Source organism: Aethalodelphis obliquidens, unplaced genomic scaffold (genome assembly GCF_003676395.1).
Source record: "Aethalodelphis obliquidens isolate GAN/ISIS:26980383/991018 unplaced genomic scaffold, ASM367639v1 scaffold31, whole genome shotgun sequence".
In the NCBI taxonomy this organism is placed as follows: domain Eukaryota; kingdom Metazoa; phylum Chordata; class Mammalia; order Artiodactyla; family Delphinidae; genus Aethalodelphis; species Aethalodelphis obliquidens.
In genome coordinates, this window is record NW_020837975.1 from 3,304,214 (window position 1) to 3,325,330 (window position 21,117).

At 36.9% G+C, this 21,117-nt stretch overlaps 1 protein-coding gene across 2 annotated transcripts in view; it reads left to right on the forward strand.

The window, feature by feature from the left end:
• Positions 1 to 21,117, forward strand: part of COL21A1 (collagen type XXI alpha 1 chain) — a 186,122-nt gene that overhangs the window by 74,978 nt on the left and 90,027 nt on the right. The window contains exons 4-10 of one of the 2 annotated variants that reach the window (XM_027126885.1): positions 3,880 to 4,048; positions 4,140 to 4,356; positions 7,341 to 7,514; positions 8,590 to 8,667; positions 10,610 to 10,618; positions 10,919 to 11,002; positions 18,340 to 18,402. In XM_027126885.1, the coding sequence (XP_026982686.1) occupies positions 3,880 to 4,048; positions 4,140 to 4,356; positions 7,341 to 7,514; positions 8,590 to 8,667; positions 10,610 to 10,618; positions 10,919 to 11,002; positions 18,340 to 18,402 (794 nt within the window). Of the gene's footprint in view, positions 1 to 3,879; positions 4,049 to 4,139; positions 4,357 to 7,340; positions 7,515 to 8,589; positions 8,668 to 10,609; positions 10,619 to 10,918; positions 11,003 to 18,339; positions 18,403 to 21,117 lie in introns of those variants that run through there. The other variant, XM_027126886.1, reaches the window with a different exon arrangement.

Genomic DNA, 21,117 nt, shown 5'->3' on the forward strand with positions numbered 1-21,117 from the left:
AACTAACTTGCTTTATCTAGATTGTTCTACTTACCTGTTGTATGTGTTATAGCAAGTCCCAACTGACTCTCTCTTAGCATTTGATTTTCCTGGTACTTAAAATGACAGCTTCCAAGTTCCAGTTTTTAATTCCAGTATCCATTCCCCTCTCTGTATGTGTTTGTATAGTTATACATAGATTTCTTTTTTCCTACACAATAGGGAAGTTAATTATTGACCTCTGTTTCCCTAGAAGTTTGTGGAAGAATTGTTGGTTGGCAATCAAAGTAGCTTTTTATATATGGAAACTTTCTTTTATCTGTTTCCTCTAGCTAGGTATATGCAAACATACAAACTGTATTTGAGCATTTTAACTACATTTTACTTTTCAGTTTCCATGTGTAAGGGTATTTTATTATTCTTGTAGGTGAGCAAATTTGGAAGAAAAATTATTTCTTCAAAAAACTATGGGTGTACCAGGGGCTGAGAGGAGAGAGGAATGGGGAGTTATGGTCTAATGGGTACAAAGTTTCTGTTTCTGAATAATAAAACTTTTCTGGAAATAGTGGTGATGGTTATACAACATTTGAATGTAGTTAATGGCAATGAATTGTACACTTAAAAATAGTCAAAATGGTAAATTTTATGTTATGTATATTTTACAATTTAAAAAAATTGAAAGCCAAAAAAAAAAGGAAAATATAATTATCTAAATACATTTCTCCTAATGAGATGTACTAAGTGGTAATGAAAATGTGGCTGTAACATGATTGTTAATTTACATTCCTGATTTCACGAACCATGCCACACTGTTTCCTATACAATTCTGGGGATTAGAATACAGTGCAAAAATTTGATTAAAGAAAAAGGATGAACACAATACTTGCTTTATCCCCCCCACGTGCATGCTATTTTGAAGTTACAAAGCATTTTTACATACTTCATCACATTTGATCCCAAAAAAATCCCTGTGAAGGAGGTCATTATTCTCATGTCACAGATGAGAAGCCAGAGGTTCATGAGAGGTTAAGAGAGAGGCTGAGGTCTAAACCTCAGATTCTGGTCTTCAGTTGGAGCTCTTTGTTTACCATCTTATAACTTCTCTTTTGTAAAGTAAATCAGAGGAGCAATTCAAATCTGAATATTTATATGATGTCATGTTTAACACATTTTCTTTTCAGCTGAACTTCTTTCTTTTGCAGTTTTAAATCAAGTGCATTTGAAGTGAGGCCTCCTATTGTTCTATATTACCCTGCCCCCTGCTAGAAACAAACCCTGCATCATAATGACAGGAAAAATTTAATTTAGTTTATTGATTTATGATTTCAACTCAGTTATACAGTATTATTGGGACACTTATTTTCTGCTTCTTATGTTTTCATGTGGAGGGACTTCAGCCAGACTGACTTTTTTTTAATAAGTCATCTTGATTTTATATTAAAAAGTTTTAAAATTATAACAAATCTCAGTTTTAAGTAGAGATGAAAAGGTTTGCTAAATAAAACACTAGTCCAGTAATGTAGTAAAGGAATAATATTTGTCAGAATAGGGATTATTTCAAAATGCAAAGATGGCTTAATAGTGAAGTCTGATTTGTCACTCTTCTGCTCAAAATTCACCTGAATTGGCTTTTTTCTTGATTCAGGCAATTTCTTTTTGGTTCTCATTCTTCAAAATTAAAACCGATGCTGCAATGAGTATATAGATTGACTTTTCTGATCTCTCCGCACCTTCTTTCACTCTTTACCACTGATGAGAAGAGGCATTTTCGGATAAGGGAGTTTGATAAAAGAAGCTGGTCCTAGCTGGCGAAGTGCCTTAGATGTTCTTCCCTTTGGATCAGCAGGTCTGTGGAGCTGGTGTTCCCTTTCCGCTTTAGATCATATGTGAACTTAACAGGCAGTCCTGCTCCTGAGGTGGGTGGGGATTGAATCAGCCCTGCTGGGCTGCCAGGCGGGGGTGGTTAATTACAGTGTACAGTCTCATCAGACTCACTGGATCACGCCTCTAACCAGCATCTTCTGTTTGCCTGGTTCCTGTATCTTCCCATCAGTTAGCTCTAAGCTTCCCAGAGGAAGAAGAATGTGATTGAATAGGTCCCTTCAAAATTCAGCACCCTCAGACCTGAAGATGAAAATACCCCTCCTTTCCCAGGAACACATCTACTTTTATTTATATCAAACCTTTATTTTATTTCCAATATTAATGTTTCAAATGTCCATCAATAAGTATACAGATAAATTGTGATATATCCATACAATGGACTTCTAATCAGCAGCAAAAAAGAATGAACTACTGAAACACACAACCAGAGTGGATCTAAAATAATCATGCTGAATGAAAGAAGCCAGACAAGAGGGAGTACATACAATATGCGTCCATTTTTTATAGAACTATACGAAATTCAAACTTATTTGTAGTGACAGAAAGCATATCAGTGGTGCCTGAGAATGGGGATGGGAGTGGGGTAGTGAATGGTGACAGACAGAGATTGCAATGAACATGAGGAAACTTTTGGGGGTGATGCATATGTTCATTATCTTGTCGGTGGTGATGGTTTTACAGGTGTATACATATGTCAAAACTAATCAGATGGTAAACTTTATGTTTAGTTTACTGAGTATCAATTTACCTCAGTAAAGCTACTTAAAAAACAAACAAACAAACAAACAAAAACTCAGCATCCTCAGACCTGAAGAGGAAAAATGCCCCTCCCTTCCCAGGAATACAGCTAATTTTATTTATATCAAACCTTTATTTAATTTCTAATAGTCTATGGTACAAGTTATGACAGTATTATTGGGCTAACAAAATTCATCTCTTTACTTTTTACTGTTTTATAAATATGATATTTTTCCCTTTTCTTAATGTTTTGTAAGAGAGTGATTATCTTAAAGTACCTTTAGTGGAGTTTGTTCTTTTATTCTCTTAGCTGCTCTATAAAATATAAGCAGTCAGGCTCAATGTGTATGTTATACGATGGCCTTGGAAGAATCTGAAAATATTGCAACATTCCTACAGTATGACAGTTTAATAGCATTGCAACCAAACAGAATTTTCCACATAATTTGAGACACTGGTTTCCCAGAGAATTGAAAAGCGTATCACATTTTTATAATTTATATAAATGACTGTATAACTAATAAGAACCTGCTGTATAAAAATATAAAATTAAATTTAAAAAAATGACTGTATAATGCAAACCTTAATGATTCTTCTTAAGGAAAAAGTCTTTATTCATTTATAAATGTGATTAATATAATATATAATCTGATTAATCATAGATGAGATAATAAGCCCATTTGAAGATTTTCCATGAACAGAAAAGATGTACAGTTAAGTTTTTTCCAGAGTGAGAGAACCAAGATATTTGAACTGTAGGATTATAAACTGCTAGAACTGGAAAGAACATTGGGAACAACACACATTTCTTACCCCTCAAATGCTGGGAATGCAAGAAAGCAATCAGAATTCATCTCCTAGATCCAAGAAATTTGAGAGCATTATTCAAGGGTGCGTGACTACCAGCAAATCTTGGATGAGAATCATGAATCCTGCTCCAGCCCTCTCCTACTGGCCAGGTGTTAAGTTGCCTCATATTCAAAATAGTGAAGTGTAAATTTCAGCATAGTGTTGCCCTTAAAACAATCCATGAACAAATGTGCCTTTTACATTTCTGTTTTTTTTCATCCCCTTTTAGGGAGAAAGAAGGCAATTGAGACTTCATTCTCAAATACCAAATACACTCCCACGTGTTTTCTCAGAAATGCATTTACATACATATGTGTGCATATAGAAATTTTATAATTCTATGTTCTTTAATATTCCTCCCTTGATTTTCTTTTTGTTGAAGTAACCCATGATTAATCAACTTCTACCCCTTTTGCTTTTGCTTTATAGAATCTGTCTGTCCAACACGAATTCCAGTGGCAGCTCGTGATGAGAAGGGGTTTGATATTCTTTTAGGCTTGGGTGTAAAGAAAAAGGCTAAGAAAAGAATTCAGCTTTCACCAACAAAGATAAAAGGATATGAAGTGACATCAAAAGTCGATTTATCAGAACTCACAAGGTAAACGTTATGTGTCGATACAGCGTTTTCTTGATGTTTCTGTAGACATGTTGAGAATTCTTTAAGCTCATACATGTTCTTCTTTTTCCAGCAACGTTTTCCCAGAAGGTCTTCCTCCATCATATGTATTTGTCTCCACTCAGAGATTTAAGGTCAAAAAAGTGTGGGATTTATGGAGAATTTTAACCATTGACGGAAGGCCACAAATAGCAGTTACTTTAAATGGAGTGGATAAAACTTTATTATTTACAACAACCAGCATCATTAATGGCTCACAACTGGTCACCTTTGCTGACCCTCGAGTTAAGGTAAAGATGCTTGGGTATGATTTTGGTATTCACGGGGAATGACCATCAGGTTTGTGTGTTTTGGGAGAGGAGAGCCATAATTTGAACCTGACTGAAAAAATATTGATTTCATATTTTAATTTTGCTTCATTGACTAAAAGGAACAAAGGAAGAATATTTGTTTCTTTTTTAATTGAAGTAGAGTTGATTTACAATGTGATGTTAATTTCTGCTGTACAGAAAACTGATTCAGTTATACATATATATACGTATTCTTTTTCATATTCTTTTCCATTGTGGTTTATCACAGGATATTGAATACAGTTCCCTGTGCTATACAGTAGGACCTTGTTGTTTATCCATTCTATACATAATAGTTTGTATTTACTAATCCCAAACTCCCAGCCCATCCCTTTCCCACCCGCCTTTCCCCTTGGCAAGCACAGTTCTGGTCTCTGTGTCTGTTTCTGTTTCATAGATAATTTCATTTGTGTCATATTTTAGATTCCACATATGAGTGATATCGTATGATATTTGTCCTTCTCTGTCTTATTTAGTTCACTTAGTATGATAATCTCTAGGTCCATCCATGTTGCTGCAAAGGGCATTATTTTGTTCTTTTTTATGGCTGAGTAATATTCTATTGTATATATGTACCACATCTTCTTTATCCATTCATCTGTCGATGGATATTTAGGTTGCATCCATGTCTTGGCTATTGTAAATAGTGCTGCTAGAAACATAGGGGTGCATGTACCTTTTTGAATTATAGTTTTGTCCAGATATATGTCCAGGAGTGGGATTTCTGGATCATATATGGCAACTCTATTTTTAGTGAAAAATTTTTTTTTAATTCATATGAGATTAAGGGGTGCAGGAACTAACATTTTTGAGTGCCTGCTTCTAGGTGCCAGGAACATTTAATTATAATAATCACCCAAGGAAGAAGCTATTGCTCTCATTTTAAAGATAAAATACCAAAGTTCAAGGATATTAAATTCTCTTTCCAAGTAACATGGCTAGTAAGTGGTGACATCAGGAATTTAATTTAGGTCTGGTCACTTTCAAAGTCTGTGTTTGTCTATTTTGTACTGCCATGTCCTACAGGATATTGAGATAAATTCATATTTGTCAGAACATTAAATACAGGTAGGAAATATGTACAGAATTCACATTTATTTGGATGACAGCTTATATTCCCAAAAGGAGCATATATTTAATAAAATTCATAAACTAAAAGTGTATTTTTCAAGTCAAATGTGTTCAGAATATAGATGCCATGATAAAATCAATTACATTTTGATTATTACTGTAATTATGATAGTCAAATTGTACATTATATAATTTAGGAAATATACAAGGCTATACATGAAATTATGCATTTATCCAATTTCTTCATTTGGTAAGCAGAATACATTTTTAAAAAAATTGTTGTCTACTATTTTCGTTAAAGGCAATGTGCTAGGTTCTGTGAGAAATGACAAATGAATAAGGCATGTTTCTAATCTTCAAGAAATTTATTTATAATGGGATATTCAGTGCTTCTGGTATCTAAAAGAAGTACGAAAAGTTAGTGGACTGTGGAAGGAAAAGTGGATTCTAATACAAAATGTGGGCCAGTCTTCATAAATGAGATGGTTTTTGGAATGTAGGATGAAGGATGTACAGGATTTTGTTGGAGAGAGAGAAGGACACGGAAGTTAATGGTTCATTATTGAGTAGTCATGTGTGGTGAAATGTAGGGTTTTTATTTATAGAATAGAACGTGGTGCCCCCTGTGTTTGGAGTATAAGATACATGAAAGAAAAGCTAGAAAGGTATAAGCTCAGTTTGCATGGACATGGGAACCGTACAAAGGGTTTTGCATTTCAATCAGTGGATGACGGGATTCCATCAAAAGGTCTTGATCACAGGCGTGTCATGGTCAAAGTAGCTCTCTCCTCTCCTTCTTTCCCTTCTTCTCTTGTAAAGAATACTTTTGACTCTTTCCTGGAATTGGACTAGGTCCTAGGAATACAGAAATTAATAATATTAATTCTAGTAGAGGTAAGAAGGTTGGCTTGGAGAGGGAAGGGATAGGGATTGAGATGTGTTTGAAAATTATTCAAATAAAACAAGACATCTATGAGCCTAAATTATGGCAATGAGAATGGCAATGGAGAAGTGAATTTGAGTCGTGTTTAAGACACATCCTTGGTAGAATTTTGCATCTATTTGTTATGGCAACTGAGGGAAGGGGAAAGAGGTAAAGGCACTTGTATGGTTTAGAAACTGAGGATACTATTATCCCAGGGAAATCGGGAGAGGAAGAAAGTTTGGGGGATAGTTCAAGTTCATTTTGTTACATACTGTGTCAGAATGATTGTGAAACTCCTGGCAAAATTATTCTAGCCAATGTTAGAATTATAGGTACCATATGTGAGAAAGAGGTCCAGGATGTCAATGTGGATATGGGAGATATTCCATAAAAGTTATAACTGAACTGTTGGAATGAATGAGATCATCAAGGGGAGAATGGAAAAGGTCAAGGACCGACCTGTGGGGAATGCCCTCATTAAAAGGGAGGTTGAGGAAAATGAACCCTCAAAGAGATAGAGAATGGACAGTTGTAGAAGAAGGAATGAAGGTGATCAAGATGATTTGAATCACGGAAGCTGAGACCATCAATGCGGATGGACTAGTTACAGGGTCCACAGTTGCCATGAAGTAAATAAAATGAGAGAATGAAAGAAGCCACTTGGATTGGGACATTAGGAACTTATCTGTGACCTTGAGGGAGTTGTTTCAGTAAATACTTTGGTACAGCCACTTTGAGATGTGAAATGGAAATGCAGCTAGGGATTAAAATAATTGCTGGGTGGCCTTTGAGACCCAGCTTGGGTCAGGGTGAGTTAGAATATGATACGATCAATCTGGGTGGTATGGATTTACACTTGATGACAACAAAGAAATGAAAAGATTGTTTGGAACTCTATTTATGAATCTGCTGTATTTTCTTCCTACAGACATTATTTGATGAAGGCTGGCATCAAATTCGTCTCTTAGTAACCGAACAAGATGTAACTCTGTATATTGATGATCAACAAATTGAAAACAAGCCCTTACATCCAGTTTTAGGGCTGTTCATCAGTGGGCAAACCCAAATTGGAAAATACTCTGGGAAAGAAGAAACCGTTCAGGTGGATAAAAATGATCTGCTTTTCGTATTATATAAAATGGAGCTTTGGTGATAGTATTTATTCCATTTAACTGTATTTAACTTAATTCCTTTAAGAGACTTAATGAAAATGTGGTCAGTTCATTAGTGAAATTGTGTGTGTGTATGAAAATGAAAAATCAAACAATATAATAATTCTTAGAAATTTGTTCCCCTAGGTGCAGGGTAGAATCTATGTTCTTATGGACCATCAATTTCATATTTCCCAGGAGAAGCATAGAATATATCATGAATTTGGGAAAGGATTACAGCTGTGATCGGGGCTTGTAAAAATTTCTTTGCAGCTGTGAGGATAAAATTAGATTAATGCATGTCAGTGTTCTTCATAAACAAAACGGTGACTATTTTGGTATCTCTTTAAACTAGAATATCTGTATGCAGGTTGAGAAGTGTGTATGTAAAAGATAGCCATTTCTTGAAAAATCCTTTATTTGAAAAGGTATGTCTTTCCTACTCTGTTTCTATTAAGGGAAGACTGTGTCATATTCAAATGTAGGATTACACATATGGTCTCTATGTATTAATGTTACACGTCAAATTGTAGTAAATATTTAAATAGTGACAGGTGCTGGGCTTACTCATCACACAATACTCCGTGCCAAGAACTAAATCTCTGAAACTAAAGATGGTTTCTTGACCCGACTCTGTGCAATCAGGGACGTGAAGAGATGTAGGGTAAACACAGAAAGCCTGGGAAAGCTTTTAAGTTGTCTAGGAAATGCCGTCTAGATGAGCTCTTAATAGAAGGATACTACAGAAGCTCCACTGGGTTTCCCAAAGAAGTCAGAGGTTTGTTTTTGGTGCTAGGGAAGTTTTTCTTAGGAGTTTTGTTGCGTCACATCTTTACACTATATGTTAAGTATTTAAATTTTGTATGTTTATTGCTTATTGTATTTTTATTGTTAACGAAGCTAAGTGTTTCGATCTATATTTTATATGATTGCTAACTACACTGGCTGCTTCTGTGTATGTGAATTGCTTTTATAAAACAATTTGCTTGGGCCTCAACTTTAACTTGATTGGTTTTATGTTTCTAGTTTGATGTCCAAAAGTTACGAATCTACTGTGACCCAGAGCAGAACAACCGGGAGACAGCATGTGAGATTCCTGGATTTGTGAGTACGATGAATTATATTTTCCTAAGTGTTGCTTCAGTACTTTCAAAGCAAGAAATAAAACGCAGATAATATACGAGCTTTAATTTAACATATAGAGTTAATTTGTTTCTTCATTGTCAATGCAAATAAAATGACACTGATTAAAACATATTTTGAGGTTCATAATTGAAATAAAATTATAATGCGTACAAGTGTAAATGGAAGACCACGGGAAATATTTTCTCATCTCAGATTGATTGTTCCACTACTCAAGTGAAGCAGGGATAGACCTGCTCTAGAAAAACGTAGAATTCGTTGTCTGAATGTCCAGTAAGTAAAATACATTTCTATACTTTATTAAATGTGTGGGTGAAATACCTCACGTGGCACAATTCTGAAGAATGGAAAATTATTCATTTTCCTGTTTACTAGCACGTTTTCTCAAACCATAATGAGTATAAATTTTTCTTTTTGTTGTTGTTGCCACCCAAGTAGGATTTTCTTATAATTCTAGGATATAAGCAAATTTCTATTTATTTAGCTATTTTCATTAATGCGTTAGGAAGAAAAAGATTATAAGCTAAAATGTTATAGAGTCTGATCATATACGTGTGTGAGTGTGTGTGTGTGTGTGTGTGTGTGTGTGTGTGCGACAGAGATCAATCCCTTTTCCCTGGGCAAGAAACAGTATATTGTTGCTAGTGAAAATAAGGTAAAATGTCATAAAACTTTTTGACAATGTGGATTTCCAGTCATATTTGAACCCTACGTAGTTCTTTTCATTTGTATAGTCATGCTGTCATCATTTTCTTATTTCCTATCAAACTGAATAAATTATGGATCCATAGTCTGAAAATTTGAGGACATAGAGCAGCACATTTGAAGGATCTGTAATAAAATCAAAGATGGAAGCTTCTAGAAATGATTCATTCTGGATTTTCTACTTAAGTAGTTGTTTAAACACTATAATATTTATTTTAGATACTTATAACTTGGAATATAAATCTCTCCTAAAAGCATTAAGAAGTTATTTCATTTTGAGAGTCCATTGTACATACTTGATTTATTGCTATTTCTCCATTGATGTTATGCCATGACTATGACCCCGCATATAATAGAAGCATAAAGTGAGATTGTAGATTCTGTGTTCTCACATCCACTTTTCTGTGTTTTTATGGCTCCTTCCTCACTCTCAGGTATGACTTTTTCAGGCTTGTTTACCCTTTTCATCTTCATTGCCACCTTCTCATTTTCTGATCTAATCTGTTATTGTTTGGAAAGATTATTAACCTATTTTAAAATTGTGTGTCATTCAGTAAGAAATAGATGGCTTAGTAAGAAGCTTTTCTAAAGTAAATTGCATAAAATTGAATGCATGCACGCGCTTCCCTGGTGGCGCAGTGGTTTAGAGTCCGCCTGCCGATGCAGGGGACACGGGTTTGTGCCCCGGTCCGGGAAGATCCCACATGCCGCGGAGCTGCTGGGCCCGTGAGCCATGGCTGCTGCGCCTGCGCGTCCAGAGCCTGTGCTCCGCAACGGGAGAGGCCACAACAGTGAGAGGCCCGCGTACCGCAAAAAAAAAAAAAAAAAAATTGAATGCATGCAGTTTGCGACTTGCTTAGATGTGTTTTGGCTTTTTCTCTGGTTCTTAAGTGATTCCCAGAAAGTTCAAGAGAGCGTATAAACCCCACATTGAGGTATTTTTGTTCTTGTGTGGCTGTTATACCAAGCACACTCTCCATCATTGCTAATTTCCTTCCTTTATCCTATTATAAATGTGGGAATAACATAAATAGGTAATGTTTTAGTATCGTTGCAAGCAAATGTTTTAGCTCTTGCTGGTTTTGATACTTCATTTATCTCTACCCTGGACAAGGAAATATCTGTAAATTAAGAAGATAATTTAGACATTTAATTAGAAACATGTCTTAAAACACATTTGTTGTTGTTTTTCTTTCAGAACGGTGAGGTAGGCCTGGATACTATTATTCTCCTTAAGGTAGTATTTGCATTGTGGGACTGTCTAACTTCCTTCCAACAATTGTAAGTATGTTAGATAAATAGAACCCATTTTTATGTAGTTTGAATGTATCTAGTATTCATAGCTTTTTTGTGATTCTGAATTTCTTATTGGATTGGACTAAATAAAATTGGACAGTAAATATAAGATATCTTTACCATTTCACACACACATATAGACATATACAGGCATATGTGCACATATGTATGTGTCTTGCCATGTGCCTTTATCTCCATTTTTGTCTTTTAGTGCTTCAATGGTCCCAGTGATGTTGGTTCAACGGCAGCTCCCTGTATTTGTCCTCCAGGAAAACCAGGACTACAAGGCCCCAAAGTGAGTAATACCTAACATGCTACTTTTGATAAAACACACAAATAAGAGCTGAGTAGACACCAAATTCCTAATCACCATTGACTCTGTTGCGAAATGTCTGCCTAATACCTTAGAATAGTTTAAAATGTGAATTTTAGTGATTTTTTAAAAAAGTGATTCTAATCTGTAATTGCCTTTGAACCTAAAACTGATACCACATAAAGTGAGGGAGTGTTATTTGTTTGCTTGTTTGTCTGTTTGTTTTCTCCCCTAATACCACTACTGTATCCCAAGAATGATACCTCCTTACAACCTGGTAAAAAATGAAGAAAGGTCATTTGTTAAAATACGTTCTAAATTCTTAAATGTCTAAATGCTTATTCTGTCAAAATGATTTTCAGATAGAAAAATGAAGTAAAAAATTTAAAGTTGGTTTGAATGTTGTGTTTGATGTCCAATTCTAAAAAGAGAGGCAAGTGTGTATATGTGTGTGCATGTGTATTGATTTATTTATTTTACTTAATCATGTAATAATTACTTTTAGTCATATTCATACATGCATATCTCCCAGTTACATTTACATATTTATTTGTGTGTGTATCTGTATATATATTATTTCTGTGTATATGTGTTATTTGTGTGTGTATATATATGAAAACATATATTCAACTGTGTACACATTTGTATATGATTGGAACCATGATGTGCATACTATTTTATAACTTGTCACTTTTTAACATAACAAATACTCTGAATATGTTTCTGTATTATAAATATGAATGACTAAATTTTTTAAAGTAAGTTGATACTAATCGTGGCATCACTTAGACATAGCCTAAGATACTGAGATGTCAAGTGGTTTGTCCACTATAGATAAATCTTGTTTATTTAATATTATTTTAAAATATCATCTAGATAAAAATAATGTCTAACTTGAAAGCAAGTATGACTTCCTAGCCAGAAAGAATGTTTCATGTATTGCTCATCTGTTACTTGAAGTGACCATAATAAATTCTGTTAAATGAGTTGTAATGTTCATTTAGATGGAATTTTCTGAGAGTTTTAATCATCACAACTAAAAATTTTCAGTTTTTAGACTGGTAATCTGAGAGTCGGATTCTTCCTAACTTTTGTGCATGTTTCCCCATCTATTTTCAGTTGATAGTTCATAACCTACTTCAAACCTAGCTGTTAAAATCAAGAAAGAAATGCAATTTAAGAATTAAAAGAATGGGATTTCCCTGGTGGTGCAGTGGTTGAGACTTCACCTTCCAATATGGGGGTGTAGGTTTGATCCCTGGTCGGGGAGCTAAGATCCCACATGCCTTGGGGCCAAAAAACCAAAAACCTAAAGCAGAAGCAATATTGTAACAAATTCAATAAAGACTTCCAAAAAAAATGGTCCACATCAAAAAACAAATCTTAAAAAATAAGAAATAAAAGAATACATTCAATACTTCATTCAAAGTAAATCTGTTTGGCTTGGAACTTCACTTCATTCCATTATAATCAATTTACTATTGTGAACAATTTTTAGATTGCCTTTAGGAAGGTTAATCCAAGTGTTCTTCTATTAAAGTAACCATGTTATTTAGGATGCCTGATACAAAGGAAAAATACCTATAAGATGTTTCTGGGAGAAATTACCTTGCAAGGCAGCATGGTGTGACCTACCAGCAGACTATCTTTTGAAACATAGTTATACAGCTTATTCAACTTGGGTTGTTATACATAGAAATGATTTGATCTGCAAGAGATCAGAGTCCTATGACATCTGATTTCTCTAAGCCCAGAGGGCCTTCCAGCCCCTTAGGCCACCCCCAGAGACTCTAAGGGGCTGTCCACTTCCAGGTGTGGGGCACCTGATGCCTCTCATGTTTCCTGATTCATCATTAGTGATCCATTAGGCATCTTGAAGTGACACCAATTTTTATGCCTGTATGTTTCTATAGCAAATTTTTAGCACACCCTTTGTCTTATCTGGGAAAGCCTCTGATTTTCAGTATTTCCAAGTTTCATGTGTTCCTCATTTTCATTCTCTTTTCTTAGTCATCATCTAGCCCCACTGCCACCTACTACTTTAAGTGAAATTGCAGTTTTCCACAGATCTTCAAGTTGGCGTGCCTTCTTAATCTGCTTTCCATTTTCTTCAGAAAATCTGGCAGGAGGACAGGACACACACACACTCTTCCATCCTTTTAGGGCTCTTTCCCCTGGAGGTGGTTCCTTACCCACATTGGAGACCTGCATGTGAAAAACAGAATCCCTAGCAACACCCTGAGTTGTTCTTCCTTTAGAGAATTTCTGGCCCAGGAAATTGATAGAGTTTTAATTAGTTCAACAGAATCAGAACTAAAACAGATGAATGGATTTTACTATAGATCCAACTGAGACGTATTGGCTGTTTTTGTGAGATGCTCTCTGGAAAGTTTTACAGATTTCCATCAAGCAGACTTACCTGTGCAGGAGAATCTAGTCTTCCCATTAGCCAGAAATTGGGTTCTCGGAGCTGAGAGTTTGGTCATGAAACTGAAACAGAGGAGAAGTTTGTGTGTGGATAGGTGGGTAAGTGCTTATTCTAAGATAAAGTCGGTCATCTGCTTCAAGTTCTCTCAATTTCCAACAAATATGACATGCCTATTGCAAAACCAGGTTAAATTAACTAAGGTATCCCATACTTGGACTTTTCATGGCATTATAACTATTTAATATGCATAGAAAAATATATTTGTCATGGGGCTGTGAGCCCCTGTATGCTGGCTTATTTATTCTGTGTCCTTAATGTCAAAGGGAGTGATTAAATTAATGACTCTCTGGGAATGATTTTTATATGCAAACACTTCACAACAAGGTTAATACAAACTAAATTCTCCTTTGGAATTCCACTGTCTAGCACAGTGCTTAATAATAATATATTTTTTATGTAAAAATTTATGAAATCATTGAAAAAATAAGGTTCACCCCTCCTCCTGATTAACCTATATGGAATACCTTTGTTCTATGTGAAAGATCCAGGCAATCCCCAATTTACAAACAGCTCCCTTCCAAAAGACCTATCCATGCAAATGGCAGCTTCTTCTCCCACTTCATAGCTGGAGGAACATTTATGGGGACAAACTCCCCACATTTGATCTAATCTTAAATGTTAGATCTATGAGTGCAGAAGTGGAAAGAAAGCCTTTTTTTCCCTTTTTTTTAGCAAGGAGCAATTTCTTAATAACTTATTTTCTCTGAAATACCATTCTTTCTACAACTATATTGATGCCCTTTGTTTCACTCTGATAATTCTTCTGATTAGAGACTCCTTTGGATTATCAAAGTAGCCTCTGTCTAAAATACAAAAGCCTTTGGAAAATTTCAGGAGCCTTTGGGCATTCACATTTTTATGTTAATTTTCCCAAACTAAATGGATTCCTTCTAGCTGAAGAGAATGTTTGAGTTTTGAGGGAGGGGAGAGGTTGGTTTTGGAGAAAGGAATAGGTCTTAGGTCAGATACTTTTGTGGAGGCCAGTAGTTAGTCTGAAGGCACAAGCATTTTGAGAAGAGAGCTTGAAAACATGGGATTTGGACCTAGGAGATATTTGTTTTAGGTGAGCAACTTAAAATATTAGCTTACTTTTGAAAGCTTTACTGTTTCTCACTTTAATTATTCATATTTGCACACTTGCAAGGCCATGTGCAGGGATGTTTTAACTTAGTCCATGATGTTTCCATTCCTGTCAGCAACTCAGAAATCCTGTGGCACAAAATCAATTCATCATAAGTAAGAATTGCTTTTCAACTGAATACTTATTTTTTTCAATTGCAAATGTTTCAACTAAATTAGAAGAAAGCAGATTGAGAATTTAGCCACAGTTATATAATTATAGGTCATATGTCTAATTTGATGTATTTGGAAAATTTTTTCCGTGTTAAATTTGCTAGCTCTCCCTGGGTTGGGTTCTGATCAGTGTATGCATTTTGATGTGGGCAGAGAGAGCAGTGTTTAGGAGCATGGAGTCTGGAGCTGAATTGACTGAGTTCCCATCTCTACTGCTGCTTTGTGACCTTGGGCAAGTTACCTAACCTTCCTGGGTCTCAGTTTTCTTATATGTAAAATGGGAGCAGTAAAATTACCTGCTTCATGGGGTTATTGTGAGGATTAAGTAATTTAATGCATGTAAATCTCTTAGAGCAGTGCTTAGCATATAATAAATAGTCAGTAAAAGTTGGTTTTATTACAGTAATAAAATTGAATTTTTATTCTAATTGGGCTTCTCTTCGAAAATCAGTTAGGGTTTTACTTTATTCTTCCAACAACAGCAAACCTACCCGAGTTTTTGCAAATAAACCAGTAGGGCAATAGTCAAAATAACCAGTAAAACCTACTAGAAATAATAGAACCTGCAAAAGAGAGTATTTTCCATCTTGGGGCTGTTGACCTGTGCCTTAAGAAGTCACACTGGATTTATCTTGTGGATGATTTTTTTCCCTTGGAAACTTAGTTTTGATTCATTTAAAATATTATTGTTAAGTATATTTTGTACTTTTATGCAGCATAAAAACACAAATCCCGTTTCTTCTCATGCCAAAGTTTTATTTCAGCCTCATCATTGTAGAAGTTAAAGCCTCTCAGATCCTTTTGATGTCCTAGATTTTGCTGATAATTAATATTCTGCAAGTAAAGAGGTCATTAACAGGAGATTGGATCTGATTGGAAATAGTCAGCAAATAGTTACTGAACTTCTACTTGGTACCCAGCATTGTCCAAAAAAGGAGAAAATATTGACCATGTTTTCAAGGAGTCTCAATCCAAATGATAAATGAAGACCCATCAAGGGAAAATTTTGAGAAAACTCTTGTTATGAATAAATGATCAATGATATGGGAGCTGCTGTAGCATTTCAGTAGAAAAAGACATCAGGAGAAAATGCAGTAACAAGGAAGGTGCAGTGATTGGAAATTTTGTTATATTAACTCAAATGGAAAAGGAAGAGTCTTCCCAGAAGTTAAAAAAAAGATCGAATCTGTTGAAAGGCAGTGAGGCCAATCTGAACATAGTTAAATAAAAATGGCAGGGAGGCCAGAGATTAGTGTGGAACCTCTCAAAATAAGAAGAAAACAATCTAACACCCTAGGGGCTTCCCTGGTGGCACAGTAGTTGAGAGTCCGCCTGCCGATGCAGGGGACACGGGTTCGTGCCCCGGTCCGGGAGGATCCCACATGCTGTAGAGCGGCTGGGCCCGTGAGCCATGGCCGCTGAGCCTGCGCGTCTGGAGCCTGTGCTCCGCAACGGGAGAGGCCACAACAGTGAGAGGCCCGCGTACCGCAAAAAAAAACAAAAAACAAAAAAAACCCCTAGAGAACAGGAATGCTGCTCCCTTAATGTTCAGCTGACACTGGGTGTCTTTGGATTAGAATTACAAATTGTACCTCTTCAGCAAGAAATTACATGTTCCTGTGCTATTTTTCTCCCTGGATTTACAGCTATTCTTTTTTGATCTCTTTTAAAAATGGCATTTCCCTTCTTCTTAGCCTTTCCACAAGCTAAACCTCTTGGGCAATCGTAGGTGAAAAACCCATCCTTTCTTCCTTGGTTCCTTGATAGAGTTCACACAGTTCTTTCCATTTTTCCTGTTTCAGGAACAAACCTCCCTCGCCAGTAACCTGAAGTAGAATTTCAGATCAGCGTATTTGGCTCTGTGCAAGTACCCTTAGCACTGGTGTTTAGTTAATGTATAATCACTGTGGTATGTGTGAATGATTACTTGATGTAGCTATGAAGCACTGAATTGAAATCAGTTGTCTGTCTGCGGTAGTTTACCAATACTGATGGCCGAGACGTGATGTTTTTAGGGGAGATACCGCATGTGGACCTCATGGACTCCATAATACATGGATATGATATTATCATTATTACTACTACTATTATTATTATTATTTTGGCTACACCCCTCAGCTTGTGGGATCTTAGTTCCCCGACCAGGGATCGAACCTGCACCCTCGGCAGTGAAAGCACAGAATCCTAACCACTGGACCACCAGGGAATTCCCTCATATTATGTTTTGAAGTATTTCTTAGAATTAAATTATAAAACACCCTCACTTCACAAAAAATGTTGTTTTCATTGCCCTTTTTCATGGGTGGTGACCATCTGATTGGTCAGTACCGACTGTTGGGCCTGGGCTCGTTGCCAGGCTGTATGGAATAATGTTCCTTGAAGGTCTCTGGTTTGTTAGGACAAAGGTCCTTTTTTAGGTGTGAAATGTACTCAGGGACTCTGGGGGTTGTGCAGAGTTCTTTGGCTTGGGCCTCACTTTCATGAAAATATTCAAATCTAGAAGTTTATCATTATGTTAAAATGAGATTATAAATATAGGCAGAGACACACTGACTGGACTGAAAGAAATAACTGTTGTGCAGCTGTAAACTTGAGTCCCACATGGAAGATCACATAGCCTATGGGCTGTTTTTTAAAAAAAATACTTTTTTTTAAGGTAGAAATTATTTTTGTTTTTTATTGAAGTATAGCTGATTTATAATTTTGTGTTAATTACTGCTATACAGCAAACTGATTCAATGAAACATATATATACACACACACACACACACACACACACACACACACACACACACATATATACACATTCTTATTCATAGTCTTTTCCATTATGGTTTATCACAGGATATTGAATACAGTTCCCTGTGCTATACAGTAGGACCTTATCGTTTATCCATTCTATATCTAATAGTTTGCTCCTGCTAATTCCGAACTCCCAATCCATCCCTCCCCCACCCCCGTTCCCCTTGGCAACCACAAGTCTGTCCTCTATCTATATCTGTGAGTCTGTTCCTGTTTCATAGATAAGTTCATTGGTGTCATATTTTAGATTCCACCTGTAAGTGATATCATATTAAAAAATAATTATCAATTGAATTATTATATCATAGGTCATGGATATCTGTAGTGTAACATCTAGAATAGAATTAAATCTATAGATTTCTCAGTGAAATACTACTGTCGTTGAAACCATAGTTGTTCTGACATTGCACAGTTTGTTCAGAATTCTAAAAATGTCTCTTGCTATAAATACTGATGTTTTACATCAGTGAAAAGTACTTTCCTTGTTATACCTGTTGTGCTCACAGAATTAAATCCCTGAAAGTTTTACATAATAAAAAGCCTTTAATTTTTAAGGTAGATATGATAGCATTTTTCTAACCCTATTTTGGGATTTCCATCTTTGTTTGTTTATTTTTTGTTTGTTTTTCAATATACAAAAAGCTGCAAATAATGGAATTGGCTTTGAACCTTGATGGACTCTGGCTGAATCAGTGTGGTTGGTTGTTTTGGACTGAGAACTTTTTTTCCTCTCTAGGGTGACCCTGGACAGCCTGGGAACCCTGGATACCCTGGACAACCTGGTCAAGATGGTAAGCCTGTGAGTACTGAAAGCTTAGTCATCTCCAGTACTGGGATTATAGGGTCAATGTAACATTGCACTGGGCGAAATTCAACAGGCAGGGAAGACTTTACTCAACACTGTTGTAATAGGGGAGAGAGGCTCAACTCCACACAGCTGAAACAGGGGGAGGGAGGCCTCCTGAGGGCTGGGTGAGCTGGGAGAAAAGTACTGGAGGACTTTAAGGGGAGATTGATCAATGGGAGGAGCAAATGGGGTTATTCCTGAGCATGGCAAACGTCTTCCTCAAGGTTAGACCATCTGTGTTTGCTACTTGGCACCTGTCCAAGTTAGGGTCATCTCCTCTGTTTCCTTAATGGGTTTTGGGGTGCTGTTTCCTTAATGGTTCCATTTCAACGGGATGGCTCTCAGGTCCTGGAGAAAGACCTGGGTTGTAAAACTGGCAAGAAGCTTTTAAAAAGATTTACATCTCAAAGGGGCAGATAAAGAATTTATGGTTGATTTTCAGTTTTCTAAAGTAAATGCTGTAGGAAAAGGGAAATCAGGGGTGTAGACTTGGGAGGAAGGCCGCTAAAGTTTAGTCAAGCTGAGGGCCACATTAAGGCTAGCTTGGTCAATAGAAGTAGTGTTCTAGTCTCCTTTTAGGTATCTTCACAACTGCATACATCTTTGCTACATTAAAAAATTGCCCAGTGAGTTCTCAATATCAATGAATATATGGGCTCAGAAATCCTTTTATTTTTTCCCCTTCGTGCCTTAAAGTTTTCAAGTTAAAGATCTTTCTAAAGGTGATGTTATTTTCCTCAGAATATGTGCACTGGAGTATACTTATAATCTGACTTAAACAAATATCCTCTAAGGTTCAAGAGAATTTTAGGGATACTTATGAATTAAGGAAACATAAAGCAAAACCACTTTAAAGCAACTTAGGCAAATTTGTACAGGTAAGTCAGCATATTTATCACAGTAAATAAACATGAGGTAATAGCTTTTGAATGTTAAATAATTGTCGCCAAAAAAAGTATCTCCTGGGAGACTTTATCACAAGATGTTAACTCTTTCCATGAAGCATGGGAAGGTTTATACTGTGCGTCAATAATTTTCAAGGCAAGAAAGAACCACAGGCCTCATGTTAAACCACCAGCACCCCAACCATCAGGATAGAAGGGAGCTTGTTCAGTCCCTGAGAGAGGTTTGCTGACAAATTTAATATAAAAAATGCAGCCAACTTTCAAAGTGGCAGTGTGCTGGCACCTTTCACACCCGTGTTGCATGGAAAAGGGGTTAAATATACAGGTGAGCCTCTCTGAGAGAGACGTCAAAGAAAGGCGTCTGCAGAGGTGACAAAGTGGTGGCCAGCTTGGAGCTGAAGCACTGCCAGGAGATGGGGGTGGTGCTGTTGAGCCGACTCCGTGGGATTCACTCCAAGTGTGATGGATCCATGAGGGGGCCTGCAGAAAGGAAGTGACATGGTCTGACTTACTATTTAGAAAGATAAATATGAATATTCTGTGGACAGCAGATTATATGTGTCAACTGAAAAAATGCACAACCTAAAAGTTGAGAATTATGTTTTATTCGGTGGACTTTCTGAGGACTTCAAGCCTGGAAGGCAGTGTCTCAGAGAGCTCTAAGGGACTGCTCGGAAGAGGTGAGGGAGGGGCCAGGATATAGAGGGGTTTTTGCAACAAAGGTCAGGGAGTCCAAACATCAAAAGATTACCGTTCATTAAAGAAAACCAGACATCTCAAGTTAAGGGATTTAGTGCTTTTCTATGTATGGGAAGATGCAAGAGTCCAGGCTCATTGAAATCATTCCTTTGATATGCACCTCAGCTATCTGGGGCCAGTGTCCTGTGTTTTCTCATCCTGAGTCCCCTCAGGGTACATCACTGGGGGCGGCTGCAGTGGCTGAGGGCTTGATGGTGGGCATCCTGTTTCCATCCTGAATTGCTTCAGGGATTACAGTCTGGGTGGCTGTAATGTGACGGCTTGATGGCTGCAATATCCTTTGTTTACTGACATGGCAGGTGGCATTTTTCATTCACATGGGGCAAGAGTGGGGGCAGGAGGCCATGGAGGAGGTTATTTCAACATTCTGAGTGAGAAGTAAGGGTGGCCTGGATTAGGGCGATGTGCTGGAAGAGAGAAGAAGTGGTCAGAGTCCGGAGTATTTTTTAATGTGAAGCTGAGAAGAATCCCTGTCAAGTTAGATGTAAGGGCTGAGAGAAAGTGCCAAGGAAGCCTCAGAGGATCTTAGCTTGGGCAGCCGGGTGAATTGTGGTGCCATTTCCTGAGCTGGGTGACACTGGCAGAGATGTAAGTTTGGGGGGGAGACATCGGGAATGCATTTGTGGACCTGCTGAAGGTGTCTCCTAGGATATTAGAAACAGGAATCTTGAGTCAGGAATGTGTCGGAGAATGAAAACACACAGTTAGGACTCTGTAGCATGTGGATGTATCTAAGCCTGCCAGAGCCGATGAGATCATTCAGGGAGTAAGTACAGATAATGGGAGAAGAGAAGGGGGCAGGGAGTTGAGCTTAGGGCTCTGTTACAGAGAAAAATAGGAGGAGGATCCAGTTGAGGAAATTGGGAAAGAATAGTCAGTGAAGTAGGAGGACCACAGGGAGGGTGTGGAATCCCAGAAGCCAAGTGCAGAATGCTTTTGAAGAAGGGAGCCATTCATTGTGTCACTGCTGCCATGAGGTTGATAAAAATGAGCTCTGTGCCTA